This window comes from Bombus bifarius, unplaced genomic scaffold, assembly GCF_011952205.1.
Source record: "Bombus bifarius isolate JDL3187 unplaced genomic scaffold, Bbif_JDL3187 scf7180000007978, whole genome shotgun sequence".
NCBI classification, from domain to species: domain Eukaryota; kingdom Metazoa; phylum Arthropoda; class Insecta; order Hymenoptera; family Apidae; genus Bombus; species Bombus bifarius.
The window spans coordinates 199,996-220,530 of NW_022884363.1; the positions used below are offsets into that span (position 1 = coordinate 199,996).

At 48.4% G+C, this 20,535-nt stretch overlaps 1 protein-coding gene across 3 annotated transcripts in view; it reads right to left on the minus strand.

Moving 5' to 3' along the window:
• The window catches only part of LOC117204500 (serine/threonine-protein phosphatase 4 regulatory subunit 1-like), a 147,213-nt gene that overhangs the window by 35,992 nt on the left and 90,686 nt on the right, over nucleotides 1-20,535 (minus strand). The window contains exon 1 of one of the 3 annotated variants that reach the window (XM_033441956.1): nucleotides 4,775-5,182. The exons of the other annotated variants lie outside the window; for them this stretch is intronic. Coding sequence (XP_033297847.1) covers nucleotides 4,775-5,076 — 302 coding nt within the window. The 5' untranslated portion in view covers nucleotides 5,077-5,182. Of the gene's footprint in view, nucleotides 1-4,774; nucleotides 5,183-20,535 lie in introns of those variants that run through there. 3 annotated transcript variants of the gene reach the window in all.

Here is a 20,535-nt window from a genome sequence, read left to right on the forward strand (position 1 = left end):
CACCGATCTAACAAGGCCGTTGGATTACGTCATTGTCGCCGCTAGAAAGGAAAATACCACGGCTGTGCGCAGGTTTAACGCCGCCACCGAGCGCTTCTGACCCGTGTAAACCAAGTCAACGACGATCTACGTCTATTTTCTACTCCAGAAAGTTCCGCGTAACCATCACACGCTGGGTATACGTCCACCGAGAAATTTTCTATTTGATTCTCTTTGACGATACCTAGAACGCTATACTCGACCGGATACGTGGAAAACGTTCCTCGACGACGATTCCAGTCGAATACGAAACGCGCACGCGCGGCCGAGAAACCGCCGCCGCCTCTTCCTTCGAATCCTATGAATGATTGTCGTTGTCGCGGTGTGGTCGTCAATCTCTTGACGTCACGGCAGCAACAGCAGCAGCAGCAGCGGCGGCGGCGGCGGCGGCGACGGTCGTGTTACGACCGTGCGACCGTTATGTGACCGATTGGCACACGACAGCCGCGCCGACTGCTAGCACCTGTCTACGCGACGACTCTCCTGCTTTCCCATGCTGTCCGGATTCGCTAGAGGTGTCCCGTGTCTCGCCCGATCGTTGCGCCAATACCACTCGAAATTAACATTCTAGACGCTTCTAGCCTCACCGTTCCTGGTAGCCACTGTTTCACCACGCAATTTTTTATTTACTGCTAATCCCTTCTCCGCTATTTCTTCCTAATATGCCGAATATTCTAGATCCTAAGAATTTCATCCTATTTACATCGAAGAATAAAACATAGGCTAGTTTCTCGATCGTGGTTCGTGCTTTCGATGCAAAGATTCCTATATACAAGCGAAAAAAGGTCGCTAACGCGTGAGAGACTCGAACGATTATTTCGCTGGCGAGCCAGCGAGTCGTTGTTGATCGACGACGACGTAGGGCGTCACGCCGGCGAAAAAATTCCAAATCGGCGCGCTTAAAGACACGCCAGTTTCGGCGAGTGGGATTGATATGGAGATTAAAGGGAGGGGTGGGGTCTGCGAGCGAGAGATCGGTCGGCGACCGAGTGAGCGAGATAGAATGAGATGTGTGCGAGCGAGAGAAGCGTTTCGAAAGAGGAACGGAGACGTCGTGAGAGAGGGGAGAGAAGGAAAGAACCAAATATATATATACACAAACACACACACACATATATATATATATATATAACGAGAGAAAAAGAGAGATAGATAGATAGATAGAGAGAGAGAGAGAGAGAAAGAGAGTGAAACGGGGTAAGGGGAGGACAAGAGGGTCAGTAGCTCTGCGTTCTCATGCATTCCGCTCTGTCATGGCGGCCAGCGACTCAGACACGCTTCGTCTGTCCTCGTTGTGCATGCACTCCGGGGGCAACGTGCAGTTCGTCCTCGTTGCACACGGCTAAAGAGGAAAGAGAACCGAAAGGAAGGGGTGGCAGAGGAAGAAGAGGCCTGTGGGGAGATGGCAAAAGACGGTAGGAATGGGGGTGGGGTAGGGAAAGACGGAGGGGAGCGCCCACTGCGTTAAATGCTCCACGGCGAAGGCGCGCGCGTTCTCTCGCCGTACTTCGGGCCCCCTTTTCCTCGCCGAGGCCCTTCTGCGTCGCGACGTAAACAAGCCAGGGCCACGCCGCGCTCTCTGCCCCCCTCCCTCTCTCTGCCGCTCTCATCGCCCGATACCAAGCAACGCGTCAACGTTCGCCGTGTCGCGTACGACTCGAATTTCTCTCGATATCTATGAGAAAATTTCATCGAAATTTTCGTCGTCGATTTTCACACTGTCGAACAACGTTACAACGATCGAATCCGATTTTTCTCGATCTGATAATCGACAGTTTGCTTTACAGCCGTAAACGAGACATCGTTGGCCGCGTTTATAAACCGTGAATGTTCGCGCAACTTAAATACTCTACTGAAATATAAAACGTAATGTAACGAAATAATGCGACGAACAATTGGCACAAATCGATGCAAACGAAACAGGATCGCCAAAGCGAAGATCGCGTACTCCGTTCGAACGACGACAGTACGCGTGGAACACGATTGTTCGAGAGTACCTGAACACGATCGACCGAAACGAGACGTCGATTCGTAGCGACGATTTCAACTTTTAAACCGTTAAAGCCTGACGTTACAAAGCGTGTGAAACGCGAGTTGCAGCGTACGGTTTACGATCGTCGTTTGAAGAGCACTGAAGACCACGGAGACAGTCGATAGAGACCGGAGAAAGGGACAAAAGGGGATGAACAGAGAGGATAGGTTCGGGCGAGAAGCGCGAAATAATTTAGCGATCAAACGCAGCCGCGGGACCATTACGCGAGAAGCGAGAGTCGGACTTGTCCGGGACGGCCAGCAGCCGTAAACACGACGTGGCGCGACGCTTTTATTGCCGACATGCTAACCACGATCGCGTATTTAATCAACCCGGGCTTTGTTGGACCGAAATACCCGCGAGTCCGGGGCCATTTTTGAACGACGCGTTTCCGAGAAAAGCCGCGCCACTGCGTCGAAATCGATCGTAAATCGCGGTCGTCTCCTTGCCATTCTTTCGAAACAGATATATAGAACGCTTTCGTCCGATCTAGTCTCTACCACAATCTTACGATTCTCGTTCGCTCTATACGACCGGAAATTAACGTTATATCCCAATGGATATTAAGATACAGGACAGTTTTTAGATATTTGTTTTGGATATTCGATGTAACGTTACTACTACCTTTAGCGTGTGACACGCAACGTAAACCGACTTAAAATCAACCCGAATCGATTCGTGTTCTCGAACGCGCTATAATAAGTTGACGATACGCACGACGAATATTCATAGTGACGATATTTCGCACTTTTGAAGACGAAACCTGTACACCTTTCTGTAAACCAGATGATACGATCTCACTATGGCTGTGCCTGCTTATTGCGGCAAGTAGCTTTCATTCTCGTTTTTAGGCAAAGGCATTTTTGAAAAAGGGGGCTGAAAATGAGGAAGAACCCGATGCCGAAACGATAGGAAAGACGCGGAAGAATAAACGACAGAGGTACGTAGAGCGAGAAGAAATCGAAAGGAAAGAGAACGAGCAGGGAAGCCGAGTGGATATCCTCGCTCAGTAACGTGGGTACTATCGTATATCTTCCCACAGGAGGGCGGGAACGTCGTCTCGTAAGGGGAGACGGCAGAAGGGCGAGAAGGGTCCCACTAACGCGCGACCGCCGACAATAATGCGGAGAAAGGGCACATGAATGCCTCGTGTTTGCACATGCGCGGGAGCGATGAACTTGAGAAGAAGGTCTTGCCTTCGCTTCGCCTCATCCAGCCTTCCAGGACACTTGGTCCCAGCTTGTTTTCCACGTCCTGCCACTTTCTCACATTTTCCATGAAACAGACACAGATATATAAATGAACAAGATGAACCTTCGAAACATATCGTAGAAATAATTTTCTCAGTTTGAGCGAACGCGCGGCTCGAGTATCAACAGCCACGCGAACAAAGCCACGAAAGTGTCGCCGTTCTTGTCCCGAGGAAGCACGAAACACGGTGGTCGGGGCTGGAGCGGTCAACTTCCAAGACGACATTCCACCGGTACCTGTCCTTAACTCAGCCTCCTACAGTTCGCATTCGCTGCGATCGACCCACCTAACCATAATAGCACGCGTGCACACGCTTGTATATCGTGCTCGATCCCTGCCAACGTGAAGATCGAGATCGGTGAGAACGCGCATGCCGTGCAACAGGAAACGTACATACCGCTTCCTCTCGTACAATTTTATTTCGCTGCTCTCTTTCATCGTATTTTACGGAAATAATTTTCATCCGACGCCGGCGATAAAATAATCGGCGATGCGCGTAATTCGTTGGGAAATACCTGCACGGCGAGTCGAACAAATACGGTCAAGCGGTAAAACGAAAATGGCAGGCATCGGGTATTCAGGAATGCGATAAATACGATGATGCAGAGGCTGCACTCGGATGTGCGCTCGCTCGCGCGCAGCTGCCATTGAAAGCAACCGTCCGAGACGTGATTATTCATATGTTACGCAAGAAGTTATATTTGCAGCGTTGAAATGACGGTTTCGCGTTCCGTTCGATCGTAGTCTAATGTGATCGACCCCGAAATTGGTCTCTCTCTCTCTCTCTTTGATATTTGACAAAAACGACGAGGAGAAAAATAGCGTAGGGCGCTGCCTTGTCGGAAATGAGAACCGCTGATGCGCGGCCGCTGTGGCTGCGCGGGCGTACGCTGCCACAGGAAATATGAATGTAACGCCGAAAATTCATTCATAATAAGATCTGGCTACTCGAATATACCGGGGGCGTGCTATTTGAATTTCGGATTACGGGTCCGGTCGTTAGCTGGACGCGGAGAGGGGAGAATCGGTGGGGGAAGCGGGGAGAAGAGGTTAACGAGATCCGCCGATAAATAACACGGTCGTTTTCCTAAATCGTGAGAATAATGGGCCGGTTAGGAGAGGCTTACGCGCGCGCAGTTCGAGTGGGCCGCACTGTGTGTGTTCAACGTGTGGGATTCGATCGAGAGTTTCTATAGAGAGATTCTACCGAAATCGTTACGAAGACCACGTATAAAACGCGAGTAACTATGAAAAATACGAAACAGAAATCGAAGAGAAACAGATACCACGGGTACAAGGTTCTTTTCTTTCTCTATATTCTATTTATCGCGGATAATCTGTGGGAAACTTTGTAACGCTACGATCAATTTGTTGCGTGTTAGATGATCGATAAGGACAAAGTAAATATTTATTTATACGTCTAAATATATATGCGTGAGTGTGAGTACGTACATTTGGTCATGATGCTCTTCGTATCGAGGGATAGCATGCTGCGAACTCGCTCGATGGACGTGACGTTTGCGCACTTTTTTTTTCCCTCGCTTCACCTTTACTCGATCGTACGGTAATGTATCCGTGGCGTGCCTGCTTCCCGTATGGGCCATCGAACTTGGAGCACACTGTAGAGGAGGAGCCGGGGCCCGTATTATGGGAACGCACACGCCTGAACACGTGTGTCTCACTTCCTGCGGCGGGCCGGAAGTCTCCATAGTACTATGGCGCTCCGTAGTGTAGCGTGACGCTACAAGGGCCATTACTACCTCAATGGCAAAAAGAAATGGTCCAATTACCGGTTAAAGCCACGTTGCCCGTCGTTACTCCTTTAATGCGTTTTTCGGAGGCGTGTACGCCTCCATTTTCCTCCCGCTCCTCTTTTTCCCTTTTTCTCCTCGAACCTCGCGCGTCTATCATTTCTTCGGCGTTTTCTTCGCGCGAACAAATTTTACTCGCCGCGGCTCGTGTGTTTTCCTCGACGTTGTTTCATATTCGCCGCGTAGGAACGGCTTGCGCACGTTCCCGTTTCTCGTTTCGACGAATTTCGCGATGGTATTCCATGAACGTATATCAAGGGACGCGTTCACGTTCAACTCGCTTCGTGCCATAAATAAAAGCGTTCTCGAGTGCGCGTAAGACACGAAAAGAGAAACCGGTAGAGCGATTTCCGGCCAAAGGTTCCGCCATTGCGCCTACTTCACGTTTTCGATGTTCCGATATCTCTCCCGACCTCGCTTCGTTCTACCGAAGAAGCTCCATTCCGTTGAAGCCACGTGGTGCTTCGTAACGCGACTGTCCTTTCCGATCCGTCCATTACTCGTATATATCCATTTTATCGTAGCAAAGTCGTTCGGACGCTACCCTCTTTGTATACAAACAACACGGACCGCGTATTACTACATACGACATGTGGCCCGAATTTCCTCGGCAAGTTCGCCCTTGACACCAACCGTACGGGATGTTTATACAGTGCGCGTAGGCCGACACTCGCGCACACGCGTACACAGCGTTCCACTATGGCCGTGTGTGGTGCGAAAGAGAGACGGGAAAGTGGATCGACGCGACGGAGCACCGTCACGATGAACACGACACGACCATACGGCGGCACGGCTCGTACCACACTGAGAGTGATCGCTGGCGCGTCACGCTCACGGCGATGCGCAGACGCGGGCTGCGCACACGCTGCTGCGCACGACGCGGCGGCAACCAGCCGCGATGCGCGCTCGCGTTCGCTAACACGCACTCACGCATGCGCGATGCACGCACCCACACGAGCCTGGCTCTCTACATACAACTACCCTCCTCTCTCCTTCTTTCTCTTTCTCTTCCTCTACGTATACGCGATGCGTTGCCGCGGGTGGTAGAGGTCCGTGAAAGAGCAGGGACGAGGCGGGGGAAGGAGAGAAGAAAGACGGAGAGAGGGGACGAAACAGACCCGTTAGTTCTCAGAAGTGGACCGCCACCGCTCGCCGCCAAACAGACCTGTAACCACGTACCGACCGTGGTGGTTCTCTCTCGCTTGCCACCACCGGCGTGCTTGCTTTCGGACCTACTACTCTCTTCGCTACTCTTACGTGTCTCGTGACACGCGAGAAACACGGACGGAATTTGGTACTTGCACGATTTGGAATTTTCGAAATTACCAACTCGAATGTTTTCGCTTTTATCTTCTCCGTCGTTATTTCCATCGCGCTATGTCTCCTTCTCTGTTATTTCTCTACGTATATATTTTATTTTATAGCCACGCGTTGGATATATTCACGCGTAGCGCGATAAACGAACAGGCGCGCGAGTTCTGTCGCAAGCTGACCGACCGACCGGCCATTGATTAGATACAAGTGTTTACTCGAGTGACGAACGCATACCGATGTCATGTGTTTTTCACAGAAAGCAGATGGAACGTCGGAGCAGCGAGGCCCGTAAATACACCGACGTCGATGAAATTGGGAGAAAAACCGGTTATCGCCTCTCTACGGGTGAAAAAAGAAGGAAGAAACGAAAGAAAGGTTACATACAAGCAGCGTGTGTGGGAAAGCATCGGATGCAGGCGGGAAGGGAGCGTTTCGCCGAAACGCGACCTCGACTTTCGTCTAGTTTTTCTTACCGAGTAAAAGTGGCAAGTGGTGGCCGGTCGTATACCCATCGGGGATCGACATTTCCTTTCTTTCACGGAACGGGGGCAGCGTCGTGGGTGGTACACACCACGTATAGCGTGCGCACCAGCAAAATGAGAAAGTTGCCTCTCGTGCGATCTACAATTAACGATGTTTCGGCGGCTCTCCTTACGAAAGAATATTCCCAAACTCTGCTACTGCGATCTTTTCTCCTATCGATAACGAATTTCGTCGATAGAATCGTCTTCTCGTAAAATAATAGCTTTACGGAACGTTCTCGCGACGAAATGGAGCGACCCGATGACGACGACTGTTGGAAAGCGTAAAATTCTTTCAACCAAATTCCGTTGCACAGGGATCGAGACTCTGGTTTCGTGCGCGCGTTTCATTCCGTTCCTTTTCTCTCACGACGATTCCCGAGACACACACGGGCGGTCTAAGAACTGCAAGATTCATTAACGGTTCCTTGGCACGGAGGTGGGCACGCGTGTGTGTACACCGGCGTGCATTCCATCGGTCGCGCTCGTGTGAACGACCGTAAGGTGTACTTGTACACAGAGACACCGGGGAGGGAACAGAGATCCCGGAGATAGATGTCGAGTGTGTAAAAAGGAAAGAAACAGGAGAGATAGAGAAAAGAGTTATACAGGAGGAACGAGAGAAAAAGAGGGAGAAGGAACTAGCGTGTACATATTTGATGCGCACGGTTCGCCCGCTAGACGGCAGACCTTTTCTATCGTCATCATCGAGGTACGCAAGGAACGTACGAGAGTTATTAAGGTCAGTGGTGTAGCGACGATCGCGACGTATCCCGGAGATACACCGGTTACCGATTTCGTATATGCATTTATATATCTACGTATATTATTAAGATTATTCCAGCTTCGCATAATCGGCTCCCACCGTATAGTTTCGAACTATAATCGATGCAACGGTAATTGAACGCACTGCACCGCACGTAATCCGGTTCAAACTGATCGATTTACGGCAATAATAACGGTTATAAATAACGTAGACCTTTTGCTCGTGCAACGTTCCGATTGTTTCGCCATCGAGCCAATAGAAACGGCGCGGTCTAATGCAAAATAACGGCCGAGGAGACTCATTTCGGTTATTAATCGTGGTCGATTAATCTGTCGGTTCGTTGTTCGACGTCCACGTCCACGTCTCCATCGTGCGTTTTTTCTTCGATAATTGGGAACCGCGCGTATAAAAATCGATTTATCAATTTTGTCGATTTTACGTTTTTTAAGTCTCGCAGACATTTTGTCGGTTATTATATAGGTTTATCTTTTCGTATACTTCGAGATGGGAGCAGAAAGTGGACCGCGAGACGGTTGAAATCTCATCCGCGAGATATAACTGGGATAAGCTAAGCCCGAAGGCGAAGTTAAAAGTTGCAACTTTGTCGTTACGGCTGATCGAACAGCGTGTCCAAACGATGTTGCCGACGATCGAACCGGGAATTGCATGTAATTTGCGATCGCTGCGAACGGATCGGATCCCGCTTCGCCATCGAGACTTTAATAACTATTCGGCTCGTTTTAACCGTGCAATTTGCATCTCGGACAACAATATGGCATGGTAAACGTGACCACGCATCGCTGTCCATTCCATTTCGCGTTTCAAAACGATATACGCGTGTATCCTCGTTATGCGCGCTACGTTGCGACGCCTATGCGAGGAGATCGCGGAGGCGCACCTAACCTATAAAGAGACACGGAAACGTGATGGAATGCGCGCGAACCAAACGCCTGCGTCACTCCGCATCATCGTTTCATCATTCGATACCTCTTTTCCATCCCACTATACGTTATTTCTCCTTCTCCGATCAATTTCAGATCATTAGACTATAATCCTTTTCTAACCTGTTTCATTAGATACCACTTTTCCATCCTACTCTACGATTGTTTCTTCTTCTCCGATCAATGTCAAACCATTGAGATCTCTTTCAATCTGTTTCATTGGATACCTCTTTTCCATCCCGTTGTATATTTTTCAAATTATCGGAGAACAAACGATACATTTTCCATTTCCTTCGTACCTACGAAAAAGTTACATCAACTCGAACGCGTCGACCGCACTTAATTTCGAAAGGATAACTACCTCCAGGAAAGTTACCCGACAGTCGTCTTAGATTCAACAGATTTAAAGATTCGTTCGATTTATAATCCAAATAAAGGAAGAACAGCATTATCTTAGAGAATAACGGCAAAGTGTCAACGACGTTAAATATATATAACGAAGTATTTGAACTTGGAATTCCATCCAAAACAAATTTGCTTCACCTTTTCCATAAAACAACATTCGCTTCGAGGTATCGGCAAATATTTTTCTACGCGCAAACGAAATTGCATCGCGAGGTATCCCGCGCAGAAGAGAGTCGAACGAGCCCAAAACCGAGCAAGAACTTCGATCGTGAGTTGCTCTTCGTCAAAACGTGGTACAAAACGAGAGAATAGGAAGCAGAAGAGAGAACACGGAGAAAAGATTTATCCGTGGGATGCGTGACGACGAATGGAGAGAGATTCGCCCGATGAATCACTGCACCGCGAGCCGTCATTCTCCTTCTCTGGTGGTTTGTTCCCCCTTTTCGTTCCGCAGTTCTTCCACCTGACACGCCGGGGCACTTAAGGCAACAACGACACCCATCCGCGGCCAAAAGGCAAGACGAATGCCCGCTATCTTAGATTTCGTAACGGACAGTCGCCACAATATTTCTCGACGACCCGTTGTCGCTTCGCGCCTCTCGGCTTTGCTCGCTCGCGTGTCGTGCAGGTAACACCGCGCCACCTCTTTGCTCGCGTAAATGGGACGGGGCCGTTTCTAGCGCGCGCGAAGCTCTACATTTAAGAAAAAGGGCACCGGAGGAAAAGTGCGTTAAAACCACCGGCAGTCATCACGAAATCTATAAACGTTCGACGACCACCGTATCGTCAAGGAGCGAGTCGAGTTTCAAGCGCGAGCCCAGATAAAGGGGCGAAAGCTGGCGCTAGAACGGAAGTCGAAGGCGTTCGCGTTCCAGCGGCTGTTACGAAATGTTATTTAACTCGTTCGAGCCTCGGCTATTATTATAAGACGATCTCGGAAAGTTAAAACGGTTGGAGGTTGGGCGGAGTTACTCTTTGTTTCATTTGACCTACATTGTGTAATTAAGTTCTTTAATTATTCTTGAAAAGTTTCGATTTTAAAACAGTGAGAACTTTTTAATTTTGTTGTCTCGTCGGCATACATACCTTCGTCCAAAAGCCTCAAGATTTAATAAAACTTGGATATTTCGCGTTATGAACTTTCAATTATATGCCTTGTTCTAATAAACTTGTCGATATATATGTCGGAGAACCGTCAGGAATAGGGTTGTGGGCGTTTGCTAGATCTTCATTGGAATTGGCCATCGCTGTGTTATAACGAGGGTACGGCCTGGTAATACGAGTATGGACACTACCGATTCGACGATCAACCGCGATGGTTGGGCACTGGCGATACTAGTGACGTTGGTCTTAGGTTCGATAACGAATCCACGGTCAACGGGAGGATAGATATACTTGCTCACACAATACTCACAGATCGTAAGGCGTTACTGTCTTCGTCGAGGAGATCGCAAGAAAGAATGAATTTTCGTCCCGATGATGCCACCGAGGAAGACTATGATGGGGTGTGTCTGAGGACACGAGATCATCGGATTCGTCGAGTGTAGCCCTCGTTCCGAAAGTAAGGGAAATTGACGTTGTCAATTGGTCAATTTGGGACAAAGGCTGCCTGTCCGTTTGAACAATCTTAATTATCAAAAACCCCAGGTTTTATAGCGGGTCCTCAGGCTAACTGCACTTGTGCCGTGTAGGTGCCTCAACATCTGGTATTCACTGTCCGAAGGAACCGTTGGACTGTTTTACTGTCAAGTACCTCTATGGGTATTTCTTTTAACGAGGGTCATACTATCGCTCCATATCTTTGTTAGATGAAGCGCCCGTCCCGTTGACCGCGGCTACGTTCGGCGGCTGATAGTCGCCTCGAGCCCAAGTTTATCGTCACAAATCGCAAACAAGTACAATTGGGTAGAATGACGGCAAATTGTTTAATTACGACTGTAAGCTTTAATTACAATTTTACGGATTTTCCCGAAGTTCCAGAGGGAAGGCTCCGGTGTCCTTTCATCTCCGACATATATATCGATATATTATTTATCGAATCGAACGAACAAAAATAACGACGCACGTAAACTCATCTATAATCCTTTGCAATAGTCCGAAGACTCGTAAGATGGCTCGTGGGTGTATATCGTCGATCGTCAAAGTGAAAGAGAACGAAATTTAAATAGACTAAACTGAAAGCTCAGCCGTTTGTATTCGATAAATACAACACGTAAACCGATGTTGATGTCCGGCCGCTTTATTTATTCACTACCTATCGCTCCAATTCTATACAATGCGATTTCATCGACACAATTTTTCATAGCATCGATATCGATTTCTTTATAAGCCATACGTGGTGTGCCATCGGATGTTTTGAACGCAACAGAAACACGTCGTACGTGGCGTCATCAGCCTCTCGGCTTGTGATTCGAAACGGGCCGCGGCGTTATCAGTTAAGAGAAGCCGTGTTGCTGTTGCAGGCAGACGAACACGGATAGTAGAAGAAAACACAAAGAGAAAGAGAAAGGGGAGCGGCAGCAAACAACGATGGGTTGCACCCGCGGGGCCAATCACGACGACTCGTGGCGCCTTAATTGGTACTCGCACGCGTGGTTCGGGCTTAAGAGTCGGAGCGAGAAGCAGATGCATCCCAAGACGTTCACAACAGGAAATTCCTCCTCCCTCGCCGCTCCTCTTCTCACATTCCAGCTTCTACGCATATTTATGCGAGCCGTCCTTCCTTTCCATCTGACTTCTGGAACCCTATGTATCTCTCCTCCTCCGCCCTTCTGTTTCCCTCCCTTTCTCGTTTTCCCCATCCGTTCCCCATGTATCCTTCTCGTTGTAACGTGCGTTGGCACGCACAAATAGATATCCTCGTGCGACGACGCGATCGCTAGCAGCTCGGCTCGACGCGAACCGAGGGATTCGATGAATGGACCGAGCGCCGGACGAGGGTAGGGTTGGAAAAGAAGGGCGTCAATGAACCGAGAGTTGCGTGAGCGCAATTATCGTTCGTAGCACGAGCGATCGCAGCTTTCTCCTCTCTTTTTCTCTCTCGGAGGGACGCGGACGTGGTGGAAAAAGAGAGGCAAGGTATACAAGATCCGAGAGAAGATTTCGAGTTATACGTGAACGTATAGGGGTGTTTATCTCGTGCGAGCACGAGCTCCCATCATTCGCGTGCACGACGGTTTCTTTTTCTTCCGATTCTGTTGTGGCATGCGAGACAATATCGCGATGACAGGATGACGCAGTTTCCGAGGTTGGCTACGTTTTCGTACAACGATCGGGGAATAACCGTTCGAAGAAAATTCACATGCCACATCCTGATAGCTTCCATTTCTTTGTCTATCTCGATTTCGTTACCTGCATATACAAATATCAAGAAACAAGTAACTTACTCCTGTAAGTTACTTCGTCGTAAGAAGACGATATAAACGTAGCGAATTCTCAGAGAAATTTGACTTACGAAGAAATGTAATTTATGCAGTCGATCGAAGATGATCGGATTGGAAAGATTTGAAATTACAATCGACCGGAAAAAAGTTATTGGGACGTACTATAGGAGATTTTTGTGGCTAATCGAGCGATACGTTGTGACAGTGACATAATAATTCGCGTTGCGCGTGGATCGATGAGATGCAGCGAAAGATACGCGACTGGATACACCGACTTTGGTGAATGAGTCGGAGGAAAATACCAACGAGTGGAATTATCATTGTGTAACTGTTCAGAGAAAAGACGCATGCGTCGTGCTTCCTCTTCTTCGTGCTTCTAAAAGCCTACACGCGTACGTAGAAGAGAGGAAGAGAAAAAAACGCGAAGGGAAGACAAGTGGGACGGCCGGTGTATTACAGGCTGCAAACTAATGCTGTATATCTGTAAACGCGTGCGGTTATTGTTACGTCAATACTCGCGGGCGTGGATACGCTCGGTGATTTGTGAAGCCATCCGTGTTCGCGCGGACTGCAAACTACCGTAATTTGCCCGCTATTTTTCTCGCTAACCATTTCCTCTGAATTAGAAACAACTACGTTTCAACTACACTGCTATCCAAACTATCGCGACTCCCTGGCAAACGTAATTCAACGATAGAAAAGGCCGTCCAAAACATAGTGTAGCAACGATTGCTTTGTTTCACCTAAATTCGAATGACTCACAGCCCTAGCTAGCACTCCCCTACTACTCGCTATCTCCAGTTCAGTTCCACCTAAGCTTAATAACCAGACCCCGCGAATGTTTATGCAAATTCACCAACGTAACTAACAAAGCGAAACTTGGATAGAAATTTCCTTCAGCCAGTACGTATTGTAACAAATATCGCAGGGACTTTGGACATTCTATACATTTCTCTACGTGTCGTAAACGTTGCTTGCAACGTTCTTGTGGAAGACAAAGACCGCTGCCCATCTATTCGTTAAATATAATAAAACTACGCGAGAAATTGGCGCTTCTCGTTTGATCTCGCTAGACCCGATCTATTCGCCTTTATCAACATTCCCGGAAATACTTGCGAAAGAAAATCGAGAATTACAATCCGCGCTTCTTACATACTCGATTCTAATCGACCCTACTGTAGTAAATCGTTCCACGAAGCAAACAGCACAGAGGAAAATTCTTTTATCGTGAAAACACGTAACACGTTCTAACCGTGCAACGTCAATAAACCCAAGCGCCATCGTTCGCGAGTGGCCGGCGTCGTTTTAACGATTCGCGCGACACAACGACGCTCTAAGTAAATCCCTCGGGGCCGACGAGAGAGAGAGAGAGAGAGAGAGAGAGAGAGAGAGAGAGAGCGCACGCAGCCAGCTCGCAGACATTGGCCGCGAGTGTGGTGTGGTGAGTGCTTACTACGCACTACGCGGCTACGGCTACGTTCACGGTCCGTATGAATGTACGTTCGCCGCGCGTACGTACGACGGCGCGGCGACGCGCACGTTTGCGGCGTGCATTCATAAAGTGGCGGACACGTAGCGTGCGCGTGCGCAGTTCGTCGCCTTCTTCGTTGCCACTCCTTCCTCTTTTCTTCCTCGTCGCCACCCTTCCTGCGACTAATACGGCCTCGCCACCCCCCTCGCGGCCACCCGTATCCTGTACACACTTTTCACATCCGCTAACTAGCGCCGCCGTGCCGCTTCACCATCGACGATTCATTCAATCGTTTCTCCTCACCTCCTCGCCGATTCTCACTTTGCCTGGTCGCATCGTTTCGCGTGGCGTAGTATATTTACGCGCCTTGCACTTACTCCTCCTTTATTAACCGTGCGATCGTCGTTAAAGTGCAGCGAAAGTAGTAGCGAGAACAGTGGGAATACAGTAAACATGTTTGTAAATTAGCAGGGGAGAGTGATCGTGTTAAAAGCACTGGTTCTTGGAATTTACATCGCAAGCTACGAATTTTTCGACGAACACCGATTACCTTGCAGACGTTAGTTTTTAGTATTTATCATCTGCATTTCGCATTTAGTATTTACGTTTCGTGGCGATAAACGTCGTTGCGGCAGCGAATTTCTTATCGTTACGGTATTTCGTTATTAATCATGTACCTGGGAAAAACGAAGTTTCGATTCTAAGAGTTTCTTGCGTATTTCAAAAGATTATCAATTTTAGTATATCGTCATACCAGTCTTGCAATCGGCCAGTTTATACTCCATGAGTCTCCGTGTGTCTCACGAGGCAACGTCACGTTAATTAACTCTGATTCTCTGTTTCACGCTGTTTCTGTTTCATTCTGTACACGCGTCAAATAAACGTGTCAGGCATCCCCGTACTTTACTGGCACTCGCTGCGAAACAGAGATACTTCGACTCTCTTTAACCATCCAGATGACAACTTAGTCCGTGATCGACGACAACGTTACAAGTGCCGTTTAAAGAGTACCGTTTAAACGATAGCGCGATAGAGCGCCATTACACGTTTTCGATCGCAACGTTTAATCATTGCGACCAACGGTTTACGTTCGAAACTCTGACATTCGTATGCCAAGCGGAAAAAGACTGGCAGAAGAAAGAAGAAACGTGGTGGGTACGGAATCCGAAGCAGGGCAGCGTGCCCGGCGCGAATAGTCGTCCGTTTGTTTGAGCGTCGTGCGAGTCGGCGAGAGTTCGTAGCGACGAACTTCTACGGGGTCAACGGAACCACCGGAAGTCGTCCGTGCCCAGGGTCGTCGCCGATTCTCAAATTGGTGGCCGCTTGCTCTCTTGCCCCTCGCGTTCCCCTTCTCTTCTCTATATCCATCCTCCTTTCGACTTGGCTTATTCGTTTCGTTCTCCTTCTCCTCCAGCAGCCCCTCTTTTCTGCGTGACGCGAGCCGTTGCCACTCGGCGCGGGCTCTCTGTAAACAGGCCACGTAATCCCCTACACCCACTTTTTCCTCCCGTCTAAATCTGTCTCATCGAAATGCGTCCGACGACGAACGGAAACCCCCGCCGTTAATTTGTCTCCGTGGCCAAACCTGGTTCCTTCTTCCCCTTCCATCGTGCAGCTTCTCCACGGAACTATGGAATTTTTCAGCGACCACGAGTTACACAAGTTTCGGTGGACACACGGAGCTTCCAGCGACAGCGGTTATCGCGACAAGGTGTTCCTCGCGTTCGTAACTGTGTAAACTTGCCAGCAGGAACCATCAAGCTCGTCGATTCTACTTTTTCTTATTAATTTGTTAACTTGGTCGTACGTCGATTCTACTTTTTCTTATTAATTCGTTAACTTCGTCGTGCGTCGTAGAGAAACAGAGGAAGGAAACTGACGAAATTATACGAGACGATCGCAAGTGCTTGGATGCTAACATTTCAGATTCTTGTACGATCGATGTTAGCCGCGGTGCATCGATCGATGTCCCGAGGTGAATTTGAAAAATACTTTTTAATTTATAGAGACACGATCAACGTGGCTGCTGAAAGGCTACGTAACGCAGCTATTGCAGCGATACTCCTTCCGCGTCTGTACAAAGAAGGAAGTACGAAAGCCTGGCCAAAGTCGAAGAAGCGGAGTCGGCTACGCTGGTGAATGACTCGGTGCGGTGCGCGCATATTTGCGTGCGTAGGGTGCCCGATCGGTGACGTCACAGCACAAGAGGTACACACACGTTATCCCACATACGTATACGATACGTGTGCGACTATAGAACGACGCGAGTCGCGTGTAACGTTCGCTGGTATCTCTGTGGTCACGAGTACAGATGCATATAGACGAAAGGGAGAAAGAAAGGGGAAGAGCAACGTGGCGAATACACGCGTTCTAGACGTACGAATGCAGGCTAGCGTCGCGAACAGAGAAAATGGAGGAGGATAAAGAACGACGGAGAGACGAAGCGAGAGAAGGCGCGAGCGCGCGGCCATGTGTAGAACCGGAAGTATGAGTATCCGGCCAGACTCGTGTGGGCTTCTCTACGAGCGACGCTACTCTCCTTTCCTCCCTCTGGCGATCTCGTGACAGGAAAACGTTACTCGGTTTGTTCGCGTGCGAGCGCCGTTCCTACACTTCCCTGTACGCGAGAGGCCGTCAATGACGGTGGTCGAAGCGGGATATCGGGGCCGGTGCGAACGTGAGGAAACGAGACACAGTACGCCGTCGGCCTGTATACATAACGCCGCGTTCACAGGATGAATCGATCGACGGCAGGCCGCGTGCGTAGGCGGTGGCGCTTTCTTCCAGGAAGCCGGCGATCGTCGTGGAAGTATACACGAATTCAGCGGGGCGTAACGCGGCTAATCAGGCCGCTCGATCGGGTGGCTAGAACGTTGCTCTAATTAACGCAACGGGCTCTGTCTTTCTTTTACATGTGACTTAGTACACGCAGAGAGAAAAGGTATTCGTTTGGTCGACGACGCGTGACCAATGGGACGAAGGGACGAAACAGGCGGTCGGTGACGACGTCGTTCGATTAATGGGCGAACGATCGGGTGGACGTGGGAAACGTGTCTGGACGAAATTCCACGAAAAGCGGAGAAAGAGGTCGCGTATTATTTACACGAGGTTATCGAATACGGGGAAGAAGAATACGTTCCAATATTCGATCGCATAGATAAATAAATACATATTTGACTCGAGCAACCCAGCTCGCGTGGCGCATCCTTCGTTGAACCACGCTAACCGTAGCCAGGTCGTGGCAGCGATCTAGAATCCCCATTCAACGATCTAATTTATATTGAAGAATTCCGATGAGGCCAGGCAGAGGCGTCGATCTTTGAGGCGCCGCCGTTTAAGATGCATTATGCTGCAAGGCGGCCGACAATAGCCTATGGAAGACAGCGGGGCGAGTGGAGCGAGGGGACAAATACGCGGCGCGTACGAGGTTTTCGAACGGGATAGATAAAGAGAGAGACGTGGAAGAAACGGGCGAAAAGGAGGCGAAGCCGTGAAAGAGGGGGCACAGGAAGAAGGGATGTTGTTGTAGACGCCGTGGCGGAGGAACGCGCTGTAGAAAATTCAACGGAGAAAAGGAGGTAGAGAAAGAGAAAGCCTGGCTAGACGAAGGGGCGGGAGGGTTCGAGGGCAGACGGAACTGGTCCCAGACCCAATATGATAATTGAGTATGGAGAACGATGTGAACATAGCACCTTGTAGGACTTCATGTGGCCATTGTAGCCTCCCACTGTCGGGACCACCTCGAGACCGCATCGACTTTGTACGTGAAAACATCAAAGGCCCTGCCTTTTACCCTTTTGTCCCTCTGTTCTCTTCTCGTCGCGCTCTTCTCCAGCCAACCCGTCCTTCCTCCGTTCCTCGTTTGCTCTTGTTTCATTATGTTTCAACTATGCGACTAGTCGTCAGCTCGTACGTACAGCGTAAGTAAAGACGAAAGTATTCGTGCCGTAGAAATAAAGAGAGAAATGTATTCTACGTTATCAAATATTCGATTAGGTACGAATAGTATTAAGCTTTCGTGATAAGAAATCTGTCTCTGTATCTCTTCATCCCCGTTTTTCTTAATTTCCTGGAGAAAAGAATCGCAGTTCGTCGATTCGATTTCTCAGAGGCTCTATATATATAGCCTTATATATATGCATATCCGGATCTATTCGATAATGCGCAACAGTTCCATGATAAACCAACAGCAAGAATATATTTATCTCTGACTGTACGCTAGTGTACGCTCGTACCGTGTAAGTATATGTAAGTAAGTACGTATAATAGATATACGTAACGCGTATACGTGTTTTCCAAGTCCATTTATTTCTCCGCAGTATTCAGCTGCTGCTCGCTCCGTTCGCAGGAATCTCGATTCTCGCCATAGCAATACTACGTTTCCGCACAAATTCGAAGCCTTCCGAATCTCACTAAGAAACGCGTGAAACTTGCGGACGCGACGAAGATCGCCATGCGATCAAGCTACCATCGCGTAGATCCTTGGTCGATTTAAATCGCGCGAGAACGTCTCGCTCGGTCGATTCCACTCGATCGAACCGCACTTCCGTTCCGTATTCGTCCACGCCGCGGAATACACAATTTCCTGCAGCGCGGCTAATGCCATTCTTCTCTCGATGAGAAACTGGCCTTCGTCGACGACAGGATGGATCGTCGCACGAACCGGTCTACCATCGAGCGCTATCGACTATCGAATGACACTGTGATTCGCGGTAGACGAAACATACGTGGCAATGAGAAGATATACTACATTCTATTCCAAGGCTCGTTGCGGACGAGCGATTTTTCTCGCGCGTTTTCGCACCAGGTATGCAGCGGCACGAAGAGAAAGCGATGGATACGTAGCGATAAAATAAGCAGACGTGTGATAATCGTTTGCGTGTATATGATATCGTTACGATTTCGTCTCTACCATCATCCACTTTAAATCGTCTATTTTAAAATTCAATATGTTGCCGATCCATGCTACATCCAATTATCTTCTCATTTGAATGTGATTTTGTCACTTTCTTGAATATTTAAAAATATTAATAAGATTAATTATGTATGCAGGCTAATTGATTAAGATAAACCAACGACCAGCCACTAAACTGATGTTACTCGTTTCTTACAAAATATCCTGGATACTTGGATACGAAAGATGTTAATTTTAAATGGATGAGTCGGTCGAATAGTTCTCTTACATAGAAATGACGAAATTAATGAGAAGCAGAATTGATCGGTTGCCCTTCTCAGGCGACTCACACCGTCTGTGTCGTTAAAAATCGTCGCGCGAGCAAAATCTGCTACTTCGTAACGAACCTAAGCTCGTCAGCGGACGATTTACGTCTGTCGTACACGTTCCGAAATTTTCACGAAGATAGACGATGTACAAGCGCGCAGTTCGTCGAGTCGTTGTGCAAAGCCCGAGAACCACGGCGACGAGGACGGCAGTCTTGCATCCTACGATTGCTCAATGCCGCGTTGGGTAATCGCGAGTTGTTTTACTCGCCACCGCAGCTATACGAACGGCAATAATCGCGCTGGCATTCCTATTTCTACCTGTTACGTCCTCCTTTGTCTATTCTTGGTCACTCTAACGATACCTCCGATATCTTGTTGCTCGGACAAGCCATCCGGGAAGAGTTAATAAGCGATCCTCTGCAATTTTCCATTTTCCTTTACCATTCCGTATACACCTTTAACGGTCTACGTTTATTATTAAACGTCCGAATAAACGATATTCAAGCAAGACTTTAAAGAGTAAAAGCTCTTACCTTTCATTGGTTATTTAACACAGAATGCACCATTACTCGTGAAACTGTCAGGTATATTTAACGGACTTTTGTAATATTCAGAAGCAGAAAAAAGGTTAGGGTGTATGGATAGCTTGGACGATGACGGCGGTCGATTAACTTTCGTCCCTGGCGAGCATACGACACACTGTTGTATCTTACAGCTAAGAAGACATTAAATCGTATGGGTAATTAAAAAATTCCAGCTTTGACGTTATTCCCATCTTTATCAAATACAGATAGATCAATCGATTTCGCAATATTCAGGGGGTTAGACGTCTCTTGCACGAAAGGATTTCTCGTTTCATTCAGTTTGACTTTCAAGATCAAAATTTCATTCCCAGTTCGAATAAACCGCTACCGTGTGCAAATACGGTTTTTACAAAAGTATCGTTCGTAGCAAATGTTGCTCTCTCTCCCTTACGATATTCCTACTCGCTACGTATTTACCGATCTCCTCCTCTCGAATGCTTTCCCTAGACTAAACTCGATTAAAAGCCCCAAAAGATTAATCGGTAATTCGATTACACTTATCGCTCCGTATTTATAAAACACGCCACGACCACCATAAAAAGATCACGGTACCGACTTATTGCACGGTCCCAATAATAAATATGAAATATCTGCATGTGTCAGAACTGACCCAGCCTCCGTGGTCGGTGGGTTAATCGCGTCACGACTAACCGTGGCTCCGCACCGTTTCGCCTCTCAACTCGGTGAAGACGGAATACGCTGGAAATACTCATCGGCGCTTAATCGCGGCCGGTTCCCTTTGTATCAGCGACTGCTGCATCGTCCGTAGCGGAGTGCCGCGGCGCGGACAGAGA